General features: G+C 51.6%; 1 protein-coding gene and 1 long non-coding RNA gene across 6 annotated transcripts in view; both read left to right on the top strand.

Moving 5' to 3' along the window:
• CBFB (core-binding factor subunit beta) overlaps positions 1 to 7,846 on the top strand; it is a 58,107-nt gene extending 50,261 nt beyond the window's left edge. For all 5 annotated transcript variants that reach the window (XM_064160479.1, XM_064160477.1, XM_064160478.1 and 2 more), the window contains one exon: positions 7,371 to 7,846. In XM_064160479.1, the coding sequence (XP_064016549.1) occupies positions 7,371 to 7,439 (69 nt within the window). In that variant the 3' untranslated portion in view covers positions 7,440 to 7,846. The remainder of the gene's footprint in view (positions 1 to 7,370) is intronic.
• A 2,268-nt stretch (positions 7,847 to 10,114) lies between these two features.
• LOC135184236 (uncharacterized) lies at positions 10,115 to 11,682 on the top strand. The gene is made up of 2 exons (XR_010305934.1): positions 10,115 to 10,180; positions 10,246 to 11,682. It is a non-coding gene; the product is annotated as an uncharacterized LOC135184236 (long non-coding RNA).
• Positions 11,683 to 12,653: the final 971 nt, after the last annotated feature.

Below are 12,653 nucleotides of genomic sequence, written 5' to 3'. Positions count from 1 at the left end.
GTCTCTGAGTACTGCTGCTTTGGTTCACGTTGGGGTTTTTTGTTTGGGTGGCTTTTGTCCTGTGCTTCCTATGCTGTTTAGAGAAGCATCTGCAGTGTGTTCTCAGGTTTGGGGGGGTTTAATCCTTTTCAGGAGTCTGACAGCCCTCCTGAGAGAATCCAAGTGTTCCCTGCTTAGTCTTTCCTCACACAGCCTGATTTTTCACTTACTTAGTAAATGATAGCTGGCAGCTGCCAAAGCTCATAATGCATCTGCTCTGATTCAGCAGCACAGAGCTGCCAGAATGCAATTAAACAATTGCAGTGCACTTGTCCACGGACTTTGTTTTGGCTACTCCTCCTCCTGCTCCTCCTCCTCTTCATCTCACCCGTGCCTCAAGTTGTACATCCAGTGCATGGACTTGGCAGTTCACTGCTCAGGACTGAGAAGTGCCTGTTCTGCCTGCTGCTTAGGTGGTTTGTGGCAAGGGAAGGACAGCTCTGTGGTGGCCCTGGCCACCCTCACTAAAGCCATCTCCAGCTTCCCCAGTTCTGCTTTCTCAGAGCTATCATGTAAAGCAGATGGTGGGGCTGCAGTATCTTCTCCTCACATACAAATCCAGGCTGGGCAGTGAGTGGCTGGAGAGTAGCCCTGAGGAGAGGGCCTTGGGGTGCTGCTGGAGGAGAAGCTCAGCAGGAGCCAGCAGTGTGCACTTGCAGCCCAGAGAGCCAAGCAGAGCCTGGGCTGCAGCAGCAGCAGTGTGGGCAGCAGGGCCAGGGAGGGGATTCTGCCCCTCTGCTCTGCTCTGCTGAGAGCCCACCTGGAGTCCTGCATCCAGTGCTGGAGCCCCTGGCACAAGAGGGCTGTGGAGATGCTGCAGAGTGTCCAGAGCAGGGCCAGGAGGATGCTGAGAGGCTGCAGCAGCTCTGCTGTGAGCACAGCCTGAAAGAGTTGGGGCTGTGCAGGCTGGAGCAGAGGAGGCTCCCAGGGGACCTTCTTGTGGCCTTCCAGGATCTGAAGGGGGCTCCAAAAAAGCTGGGGAGGGACTTTTGAGGCTGTGAGGGAGTGGCAGGAGTGGGGGGGATGGAGCAAAGCTGGAGGTGGGGAGAGTGAGGCTGGAGGGGAGGAGGAAATTGTTGAGCAGGAGAGTGGTGAGAGGCTGGAATGGGTTGCCCAGGGAGGTGGTTGAGGCCCCATGGCTGTGCTTAAGGCCAGGTTGGATGGGGCTGTGTGCAGCCTGCTCTAGGGTAGGGTGTCCCTGGCCATGGCAGGGAGATTGGAACTGGCTGCTCCTTGAGGTCCCTTCCAACCCTGACTGTTTCTGTAATTTATCATCTCATGTGGTTAAAGGAGCTGCTTTCCTTAGGTAGTACAGCAGAAGCCTCTGAACATGCACTGGCAAATGCTTTCTCAAAGGTTGGCAGGAGGGATTTTGTCCCTCTGCTCTGCTGAGACCTCACTTGCAGTGCTGGCTCCAGCTCTGGAGCCCTCAGGACAGGAGAGATGGGGACCTGTTTGCCCAGAGGCGGCCGCGGCACTGATGGCAGGGCTGCACAAAAGTCTGGCCCCAGCTTTCTTGGAAGCCTGTTTAAGTCCTGAAAGGCCACTAAAGGTGTCCCTGGAGCCTTTTCTTCTCCAGGCTGAACAGCCTGAACTCTCTTAGCCTGTCCCCATAAGGGGAGGTTCTTCAGTCCTCCTCTGATCGTCTTCCACTGGCATCCTGGGCTGGCTCAGGAACAGTGTGGGCAGCAGGACAAGGGAGGTTCTTCTGCCCCTGTGCTCAGCACTGCTCAGGCCACCCCTGCAGTGCTGTGTCCAGTTCTGGGCTCCTCAGTTGCAGAGAGAAGTTGCAGTACTGGAAGGTGTCCACAGGAGGGCGACAAAGCTGTGAGGGGCCTGGAGCACAGCCCTGAGAGGAGAGGCTGAGGGAGCTGGGGGGGTGCAGCCTGCAGCAGAGGAGGCTCAGGGCAGAGCTCATTGCTGCCTGCAGCTGCCTGCAGGGAGGCTGTAGCCAGGTGGGGTTGGGCTCTGCTGCCAGGCAGCCAGCAACAGAAGAAGGGGACAGAGCCTCAAGTTGTGCCAGGGCAGGTCTGGGCTGGATGTTAGGAGGAAGTTGTTGTCAGAGAGAGTGATTGGCATTGGAATGGGCTGCCCAGGGAGGTGGTGGAGTCACCGTGCCTGGAGGTGTTGAAGCCAAGGCTGGCTGGGGCACTTAGTGCCATGGTCTGGTTGCTTGGGCAGGGCTGGGTGCTAGGTTGGCACTTAGTGCCATGCTCTGGTTGATTGGCCAGGGCTGGGTGCTAGGTTGGATTGGATGATCTTGGAGGTCTCTTCCAACCTGGTTGATTCTATGGTCTTTGTGGCCTCCTCTCAACCCATTCCAACAATTTCAGGTCTTTCTTGTCTTGAGGCTCTAGAACTGGAGGCAGTGCTGCATGTGGGGCAGAGCAGAGGGGCAGAATCCCCTCCCTTGTCCTGCTGCTCACACTGCTTTTGATGCAGCCCAGGACACAGCTGCCTTCTGGGTTTCAAGTGCACAGGAGGTGTTCAGGACCTTGAGCGACAGTTTCTAGTGGGAGGTGTCCCTGCCTATGGCAGGGGGTTGGAACTGAATGATCCTTGAGGTCCCTTCCAACCTAAACCATTGCATGATTCTGTTTACCAGGTTGGTGGCTGTGTGTTTTTTTCTCCCAAGCAAATATTATCCTTTCCCTGAGGAGCAGATGAATAACAGTGGAAGTAGTGCTCCTTCAAACTTCAACTCAGCATTTGAGTGAGAAATGAAGTATTGCAGGAGGAAGATTAATAACTGCTGCCTGCACATGACCCATTCTGCATGACTCATGGCAGAGCCTTCCATTTCCCCCTGGCAAAGATAGATGCATCCTGCTTAATTGAAGCAAGGCTCCTTCATCTTGGGGAAGCTGAGCTCATTACTCACTGAGAGCTGTTCTGCTGCTCCTGCTCGGCACTGTGAGGTGTGCTTCTCAACTGACAGCACTCCAGAGGGTAGGGAGGCTTTGCAGCAGGACCTGGGCACCTTAGATTGATGGGCCAAGGCTAACTGTATGAAGTTTAACAAGGCCAAGTGCCAACTCTTCCACCTGGGTCACAACAACCCCATGGTGAGCTACAGGCCTGGGGATGTGTGGTTGGAAAGCTGTGCCAGGGTAGGTTCAGGCTGGATGTTAGGAAGAAGCTCTTCACAGCAAGAGTGATTGGCATTGGAATGGGCTGCCCCAGGGAGACTGTAGAATCAACCAGGTTGGAAGAGACCTTCAAGCTCATCCAGTCCAACCTAGCACCCAGTCCTGTCCAATCAACCAGACCATGTCACTAAGTGCCAACCTAGCACCCAGCCCTGGCCAATCAACCAGACCATGGCACTAAGTGCCAACCTAGCACCCAGCCCTGGCCAATCAACCAGACCATGGCACTAAGTGCCAACGTAGCACCCAGCCCTAGCCAATCAACCAGACCATGGCACTGAGTGCCTCATCCAGGCTTTGCTTCAACACCTCCAGGGCTGGTGACTCCCCCACCTCCCCATCCCTAGAGGTGTTTCAAAGGGGTCTGGATGAAGCACTTAGTGCCCCTGGGTTAGTTAATTAGAAGGTGCTGGGCAATAGGTTGGACTCAATCTCAAAGGTGTTTTCCAACCTGGTTGATTCTGTGACTTGAAGAGGGACCTGGGGGTGTTGCTTGATAGTTGAGTGAGTGTGAGTCAGCAGTGCCCAGGTGGCATCCTGGCTTGAATTAGAGACAAGGTGGCCAGCAGGGACAGAGAGGTGACCATCTGCCTTCGACCATCCCCCAGTTCTCAGCACTGTGGAGGCCACACCTCGTGTTGTGTTCAGTTCTGGGCCACTCACTACAGGGAGGACACTGAAGGGCTGGAGCCTGCCCAGAGGAAGGCAAGGAGGCTGGAGAAGAGCCTGGAGCACCTGGGCTGTGAGGAGCATCTGAGAGAGCTGAGGGTGTTCAGTCTGGAGAAGAGGAGGCCAAGGGGAGACCTCATTGCTCTCCCCTAAAAGGAGGTTGCAGTGAGCAGGGGGCAGCCTCTTCTCCTTGGTACCAAGTGACAGGACCAAAGGAGATGGTTCCAAGCTGCACCAGGACAGGTTCAGGCTGGATGCTAGGAAATATTTCTGCACTGGAAGGGCTCTCAAACATTGGAATGGTCTGCTAGGGCAGTGCTGGAGTCACCATCCCTGGGAGGTGTTCCAGCAGCCTGTGCTGGCACTTAGGGACATGGTTTAGTGGTGACCCTACACTGGTTCGAAGGGTGGACTGGATGAGCTTTGAGGTGTCTTCCAACTGTGCTTGTGTGATCAGCAGTGCTGAGGCCAGCAGCCAGACCTGAGGCACTGCTGGAAATGGTCCCCTGACATCTAGAAAAGGATGGCTTCCTGTAGTAGGCTGAGGAGAAGCAGCAGGTACCACCATGCTGGCAGGCACACTCCTCCTGCCAGCACTGTTGGGGAGCTTGTGGCATTGCTTAGCAAAGTGGTGGGTTTGATGGCTGAAAAGCTGGGCAGGAGCCAGCAATCTGCGCTCTCAGCCCAGACCCAGCCATGGCCTGGGCTGATCCCTAGAAGCAGGGACAGCAGGAGCAGGGAAGGGAGTCTGCCCCTCTGCTCTGGAGCCTCAGCACAGACAGGGACCGATTGGAGCAGGGCTGGCAGGGCTGGAAGCTCTCTGCTGAGGCCAGGCTGGGAGAGTTGGGCTTGTTCAGTCTGGAGAAGAGAAGGCTCCAAGGAGACCTTCTGGTGGCCTTTTAGTGCTGAAAGGAGCCTTGAAGAAAGCTGGAGACAGACTTCTGAGCAGGGCCTGTTGTGACAAGACAAGGAGTGATGGTTTGAGCTGAAAGAGGGAGGTTTGGACTGGAGAGAAAGGAGAAATGTTTAGCACTGAGAGTGGAGAGAGCCTGGCCCAGGTTGCCCAGAGAGCAGATTGCAGATGCCCCATCCCTGGTTCCATTCCTGGTCAGGTTGGTTGTAGCTCTGCCTGCTCTAGCTTCAGATGTCCCTGTTGGCTCTAGAGGGGTTGGATTGGATGACCCAACCCTTTGCAACCCAAACCATTCCATGATTTTCTGATTCGGTGGCCAGAAATCTTGTCTGGTGCATGCAAGGTGATTTCTCCCATCAGAAAAGTGAAGTAGAAGACACCTCTGTGGTGCTTTTCCCTTCTTTCAGCCTGTGTAGCCCAGCTGTAGCTGTGTCACAGTGTGCCCCTTGGCAGGATGGGCCCTGGCAGAGCAAGCCTGGCTCAGGTGCAGTTGCTGTTCCCCAGGGTGCTTGCAGGGTGTCTGAGCGAGGTGGAGCTGTCAGTCCAACATGTTGCAAGTCCCTTGTGTAAATCCCCACGTACTGAAATGTAAAATTACACTTCTCTCTCCACACAGAGCAGCCTGAGATATTGTAATGACTGCTTTGGGTACATTTGGAGGGTAATTTGTCATGCTCTTTGCATATCACTTGAAAGGGCAAATCTGGTAGTTGTTCAGTAGTGGCTTCTGCAGACTCTGCAAAGCAGCAGTGAGGTCATGAATCATGTGAGTTCTTTCATATGTTTGGAAAGAGAAGGCCACTTTAGGCAAAGCATAAATGCAACCATATGGCCATACCTCAGAGCCTTCCCTGAAATCTGACAACAAAATTGCTGGGTGCTGCAGAAGAAACTCTGCTGCTCCTACAGCAGGGCGAGAGGAGCATTTAACTTGCTGGTTTCCCCCCCTAGTTAAGTGTAAAAGTGTCTATTGAGTGCAGAATTGGTGGATGTAAGTCTGGCTTGGGGTAATTCCTGGGGACAGTGCTTGCCTTTGCTGCCTTGGGGAAGAAAGGCAGCAGCCAAGCCCAGGAGAAGTCTTGTTGCAGTCTGTTCAGTAGCAGAGAAGCCTGCCAAGGGGGACTGTTTTCACTCTGCATCGCAGAGCAGTAGCGCTTGGAAGGGACTCCAGAGATCAGGCAGTCCAACCTCCCTGCCAGAGCAGGGTCACCCAGAGCAGCTCACACAGGAATGTGGTCAGGGGGGCTTTGAGTGTCTCCAGAGAAGGAGACTCCACAACCTCTCTGGGCAGCCTGCTCCAGGGTTTTGGCACCCTCACAATGAAAATGTTTTTCCCTCTGTTCCTGTGGCACCTCCTCTGCTCCAGCTTGCACCCACTGCCCCTTGTCCTCTTGTTGGGCATCCCTGGGCACAGCCTGCCTCCATCCTCCTGACACTGCCCTGCACTCCACATGAATGAGGGCAGCCCTCAGGCTGCTCTGCTCAAAGCTACAAGCCTCAGCAGGGAGATGTTCCACTGCCTCCAGCAGCTTTGTGGGCCTAAGGCTGTTCCCTGAGGTCCTTCTTGATCTGAGGGGCCCAGAACTGGACACAACATTCCAAGTGTGACCTCACCAGTGCAGAGCAGAGAGATCATGCAGAGAGAGTGGTGCAGCCCTGGCCCAGCCTGCCCAGAGAGGTTGTGGAGTCTCCTTCTGTGGAGACCTTCAAGATCCTGCTGAATGTGTTCCTGTGTGACCTGCCCAGGGTGATCCTGCTCTGGCACTGAGGTTGGACTCGACCTCCAGAGGTCCCTTCCAACCCCTTTGATTCAAAGGGAATTTCACAGGGCAGAACATGTGTTTTGGAGGAAGAGACACAAAACAGTTGTCTTAACTATTCCTTGCCTTTCCCAGTCTGGGTGGAGAGGCAGAACCAGAGCTCTGTTAGAGAGAGGATGGTGCTCAGCTGCTGGCTCCACATCTCTCCTCCAAGATTCCTGTTGGCTTGTGGGGGAAAGATGGAGAGGCAGAACCAGAGCTCTGTGGCCCTGCAAAAGAGGATGGTGCTCAGCTGCTGGCTCCACATCTCTCCTCCAAGATGCCTTTTGGCTTGTGGGGGAAAGATGGAGAGGCAGAACCAGAGCTCTGTGGCTCTGCAGAGAGAGGATGGTGCTCAGCTCCTGGCTCCACATCTCTCCTCCAAGATTCCTGTTGGCTTGTGGGGGAAAGATGGAGAGGCAGAACCAGAGCTCTGTGGCCCTGCAAAAGAGGATGGTGCTCTGCTGCTGGCTCCACATCTCTCCTCCAAGATGCCTTTTGGCTTGTGGGGGAAAGATGGAGAGGCAGAACCAGAGCTCTGTGGCCCTGCAGAGAGTGGATGGTGCTCAGCTGCTGGCTCCACATCTCTCCTCCAAGATTCCTGTTGGGATGAGGATGGGCTTGGGGGGCATGAAGAGCAATTTTGATGTTAAAAGCTGTTGTCTTGGTTACTGCTTGAATGCGATGTTTCTGCTTTGGAATTGAATGTGGTCTGATCTGTGTTAATAGAGTGAAGCAGTGAGCTGCACTGATAACTTCCCCAGTCGTTTCCCTGCTCTCAATCCATCTCTGTCCCTGCAGGCAAGAAGACAGCAAGACCCTAGCCCGGGCTCCACCCTGGGCAGCGGCGACGACCTGAAGCTCCGTTAGTCCCCAGCAGCAGGCAGTACCACGGCTCTGCACTCGTGCATTGCTTCTACTTGGCAAAGGATTGAATAAAAGAAGACCAGAAACTGTGATAACTGGGTATATTATGGTCTGTTTCCTGACCCAACCACCCTGAGCTGCCATGGTTTGCACTATGTTTATGTTATGATACCTGCATTTCCCATTTGGAAGCATGTAGCCAGTGGCAATTGGAAAGTTTGGGGGTTGTTTTCTTTTGTTTTTTTGGGGTGGTTTTTCTTTTTTCCTATGCAAACTTATTTTTGTTGGCACTATTTTAGTGAAATGGAAACTTATGCAGCTATAAAACCATTTGGTTTGTTTTGGTTATTTTTTTTTTTCCTCAACTGTAATAAAAATTGTCACTTAAAAATAGGTCAAGATATGACAGATTTAAGACTTTTGTTTGTGTGTTTATTTTGGGTTTGTAAACTGCTGGAAGCCAAATGCATTCCAGGCTCCTTCCTTTCTCTTTGCTCGTCTTCTTTCCTTCCCTCCTTCCTTCCTTCCTTTCTCTTTGCTCTTCTCCTTTCCTTACTTCCTTCCTTCCTCTTTGCTCTCCTTTCCTTACTTCCATCCTCTTTGCTCTCCTGCCCTTCCTTCCTTCCTTGCTCTCCTGCCCTTCCTTCCTTCCTTCCTTGCTCTCCTGCCCTTCCTTCCTTCCTTCCTTCCTTGCTCTCCTGCCCTTCCTTCCTTCCTTCCTTCCTTGCTCTCCTGCCCTTCCTTCCTTCCTTCCTTCCTTGCTCTCCTGCCCTTCCTTCCTTCCTTCCTTCCTTGCTCTCCTGCCCTTCCTTCCTTCCTTCCTTCCTTGCTCTCCTGCCCTTCCTTCCTTCCTTCCTTCCTTGCTCTCCTGCCCTTCCTTCCTTCCTTCCTTCCTTGCTCTCCTGCCCTTCCTTCCTTCCTTCCTTCCTTGCTCTCCTGCCCTTCCTTCCTTCCTTCCTTCCTTGCTCTCCTGCCCTTCCTTCCTTCCTTCCTTCCTTCCTTCCTTGCTCTCCTGCCCTTCCTTCCTTCCTTCCTTCCTTCCTTGCTCTCCTGCCCTTCCTTCCTTCCTTCCTTCCTTCCTTCCTTGCTCTCCTGCCCTTCCTTCCTTCCTTCCTTCCTTGCTCTCCTGCCCTTCCTTCCTTCCTTCCTTCCTTCCTTCCTTGCTCTCCTGCCCTTCCTTCCTTCCTTCCTTCCTTCCTTCCTTGCTCTCCTGCCCTTCCTTCCTTCCTTCCTTCCTTCCTTCCTTGCTCTCCTGCCCTTCCTTCCTTCCTTCCTTCCTTCCTTGCTCTCCTGCCCTTCCTTCCTTCCTTCCTTCCTTCCTTCCTTGCTCTCCTGCCCTTCCTTCCTTCCTTCCTTCCATTGTTGTCATTATTTTAAGGTGAGCTTCTGGAGTTTTGCTTGTCCTCCTTGTGCTCCTGCTTTTGTTTTTAGAGGCACCTCCTCATCTTTCAGTTCCCTCTTTGGTTGATTGGTTTCCTTTATCTCCCTGAATTTGCCAGCCCTTCTTAAAGCCGCCAAAGTGATCTCTTGCCTCATTTCCCAGCTTTCAACCCGGCGCATCCGAGCTGTTGGCATCAACTTTTCAAAGGCTGTGGGTTTGTGAAGGTTGCAGTTGCAGTGTTCCCTTCACTGCTAATGATTCCTTGGTTCCACTTCTGAAATGAAAACCAAATAAATGAATCCTCCAATGTTCTCACTCTCCATGCAGTTAAATGTGTTCTGCCCCAGTATGGCTTAGGCTTTTCTTCTCTGCCAAGCAAATGTGGGTGGTTACTACAGCCCCTGTATATAGTACTTTGCTGAAACTCATGGGAAGTCACAGGCTGGCTTCTGGTTTATTCAGGGATTTTTTGAACTAGCTCTTAAATAAAAGGGATACTGCAACTCTACAGTCAGGCATTCAGCAGCAGGTTCGACTGGGAACAAAGCATTTATCAGCTGCCAAGGTGATCTGTGTTAAAAGTTATGGGTTAAGGTAGCTGCTTTCAGTAGCTTTCATGGTTTTAGACTTGCTTTGTTTGTTTTAAGGTTGTGCCAAAGGGTGAAAAGTTGAGCTGAGGTCGTGTGCATAAAGGTCCCACACTGGGCTTGGATCTTACATGTAAAGGGTGAAAAGTGAAGCTGAGGTTGTGTGCAGAAAGGTCCCACACTGGGCTTGGATCTTGCATGTAAAGGGTGAAAAGTGGAGCTGAGGTTGTGTGCAGAAAGGTCCCACACTGGGCTTGGATTGTACATGTAAAGGGTGAAAAGTGGAGCTGAGGTTGTGTGTAGAACGGTCCCACACTGGGCTTGGATTGTACATGTAAAGGGTGAAAAGTGGAGCTGAGGTTGTGTGTAGAACGGTCCCACACTGGGCTTGGATTGTACATGTAAAGGGTGAAAAGTGGAGCTGAGGTTGTGTGTAGAAAGGTCCCACACTGGGCTTGGATTGTACATGTAAAGGGTGAAAAGTGGAGCTGAGGTTGTGTGCAGAAAGGTCCCACACTGGGCTTGGATCTTACATGTAAAGGGTGAAAAGTGGAGCTGAGGTTGTGTGTAGAAAGGTCCCACACTGGGCTTGGATCTTACATGTAAAGGGTGAAAAGTGGAGCTGAGGTTGTGTGTAGAACGGTCCCACACTGGGCTTGGATTGTACATGTAAAGGGTGAAAAGTGGAGCTGAGGTTGTGTGTAGAACGGTCCCACACTGGGCTTGGATTGTACATGTAAAGGGTGAAAAGTGGAGCTGAGGTTGTGTGTAGAAAGGTCCCACACTGGGCTTGGATTGTACATGTAAAGGGTGAAAAGTGGAGCTGAGGCTGTGTAGAAAGGTCCCACACTGGGCTTGGATCTTACATGCAAAGCAAGGCTCCAGTGCAGTGTGTGTTGTGTTTCCTAGCATAGGATGAGTTAATCTGTGTGGGTTTGGTTCTGTTTGGGCTGATGGTAAATGGATTTTGTTCCCAAGTTTTTCATGGCATCTGATGTTTGAAGCAAATAGATTGGGCAAAGTGAGGTCATTTGGCTCGGTTAGATGTGGTGCAGCCTGATTGCAATTATCAGCACTTAACCACCCTTCTGAAAGGGCTGATCTGGCCTCAGCATTAAGGACCATTCTGAGGGTAACCTCTCTATGTTCAGAACACTTCAGTATTTCTTTTTCATTTCATCATTACATTCCTCAATAATGGCAAAAAGAAAGAATTATGGTGCAGAAGGTGTGATGGAACAAAAATGATGCAGAAGGTTTGAGAGAATAAAAATGATGCAAAGGGTTTGGCCAAACCAAAAGTGATGCAAAAGGTTTGGCCAAACAAAAATATGATGCAAAAGGTTTGGCAAAAGAAAAAAGAAGGCAAAAGGTTTAGGGGTGAAAAAGTGATGCAAAAGGTCTGGCCAGGCAAAAAATGATGATGCAAAAAGGTCTGGCCAGGCAAAAAATGATGATGCAAAAAGGTCTGGCCAGGCAAAAAATGATGATGCAAAAAGGTCTGGCCAGGCAAAAAATGATGATGCAAAAAGGTCTGTCGAAACTGTAAGCAGCTGTCCCTGTGGAGGAGAATCTTTGTTGGCTGTTTAGCATCACTTCAGAGTGTCATTAGCTGTGAGGATGCCATCAAGCAGAAGTGTTCTGCTATTCAATTTCAGTGTGACTCCCCTGAAAGAGCCTTTTCCCCCACCCCTCACTCTCTGGCCACGTATTCTTCTTGCTCCTCTCTTCCCCCCTAAAGCCAGACTCCTTCCTGGAGGCTTTCTGCAGAGCTGCTTCAGGGGCGCCCTCACGCACCCCTCCCTTGGAATTCTCTCTGCGGGTCTGTGTCAGTTTGGGTGGAACAGTCTGAAGATGTCATTCTGAAAAGAACAAAGAAGCTTTTCCTCCCCGTTTCAGACAGTGGTTTGCAACCAGCAGTGCACAGGAAGCGATGCTATCGGGTTGCTATCTCTAAGAGCTCAGCTTTACCCTCATCTTAGCACTTCTGCTGCCTTCCGTATCTTAATGCTGGCATTAAGATCACAAACCCCCTCCTCACCTCCCCCCCCCCCCCTTCTTTTCCCCCTCTTGCTCTTTAAAGTGCAGGTTTAAGTTATTGATGCAATTGGATGTGTTTCCTGGTTGCTGTTTCAGCTGAAGTTGCATCATCTTCCTTGAACTCATCTGCTGTGATAAGAGTTGCCTTAAGCTGCAGGATTGCTTTTTTGCTACCTTTTCTTCTGGTGGTTGTTGTATGTTTTAACTTTTCATAATAAACTTCTGTGTAGTGAAAAAACTGAGCTGCTGTGCATTGATTTCTGCCACGGGGGTCAGCAGAGGGCTGGAGCATCTCTGCTGTGAGGACAGACTCAGAGAGTTGGGGCTGGATGTTCAGTCTGGAGAAGAGAAGGCTCCCAGGAGACCTTCTGGTGTCTAAAATGGGCTACAGGAAAGCTGGAGAGGGACTTATTAGAGTGTCAGGTAGTGAGAGGACTGGGGGAAATAGATCCAAGCTTAGAGGAGGGCAGATTTAGATTAGACATTAGGAAGAAGTTCTTCAGTGTGAGGGTGGTGAGAGACTGGCACAGGTTGTCCAGGGAGATAGTGGAAGCCTTATTCTTGGAAGTTTATAAGGCCAGGCTGGATGTGGCTCTGAGCAACCTAATGTAGTCTGAGGGTGTCCCTGCCCATGGCAGGGGAGTTGGAGTTGCATGATCCTTGAGGTCCCTTCCAACCCTGACAACTGTGTTATTCTGTGATCTCTGAGGTCCCTTCCAACTAAGCCATTCTGTGAATTTACAGTTCTGAAGAGAGGAAAATTCTGTCAGGTGGAACTTGCAGTGTAAGCTGCACCTGCTGTGCAAACTCTTTTCCAGCTACATTTTGGTTCTTAGGGAGGACCAAGTCAAACCTGGCACACTTGAAGTGTGTAGCTTTGCTTACTGATGTGTTTTGGAGTGGTGCAGCCTTGTAGTGCTGCTGAAGTGCCAGGACTGGTGTGTGCCCTGTCTCTTGGTGCCCAGGCAGTCTCTGAGGGTCTGCTCTTGTCATTTGCACAGCTTTCCTCCTCACCTTGCTCCATGAAGGTGCTTGGGAATCTGTTTTAAAGCAAGACTAGGGGAAAACCAAACCCTTCTGCTGTGTGGTTTTGGGTTCAGTGATTCTGTGGCGTCCAGCTAAGGCTCTCTGCCTGTCTCAGGGGCGAGCTCCTGGGCTGCCTTGGTGTGTCTGTGGTTAATACAACAGTGACATCCAGTGGCCACTCAG

This window comes from Pogoniulus pusillus, chromosome 20 (genome assembly GCF_015220805.1).
Source record: "Pogoniulus pusillus isolate bPogPus1 chromosome 20, bPogPus1.pri, whole genome shotgun sequence".
NCBI classification, from domain to species: domain Eukaryota; kingdom Metazoa; phylum Chordata; class Aves; order Piciformes; family Lybiidae; genus Pogoniulus; species Pogoniulus pusillus.
The sequence above is the reverse complement of the archived record's forward strand: the minus strand, read 5'-3'. Positions and strand labels throughout refer to the sequence as shown.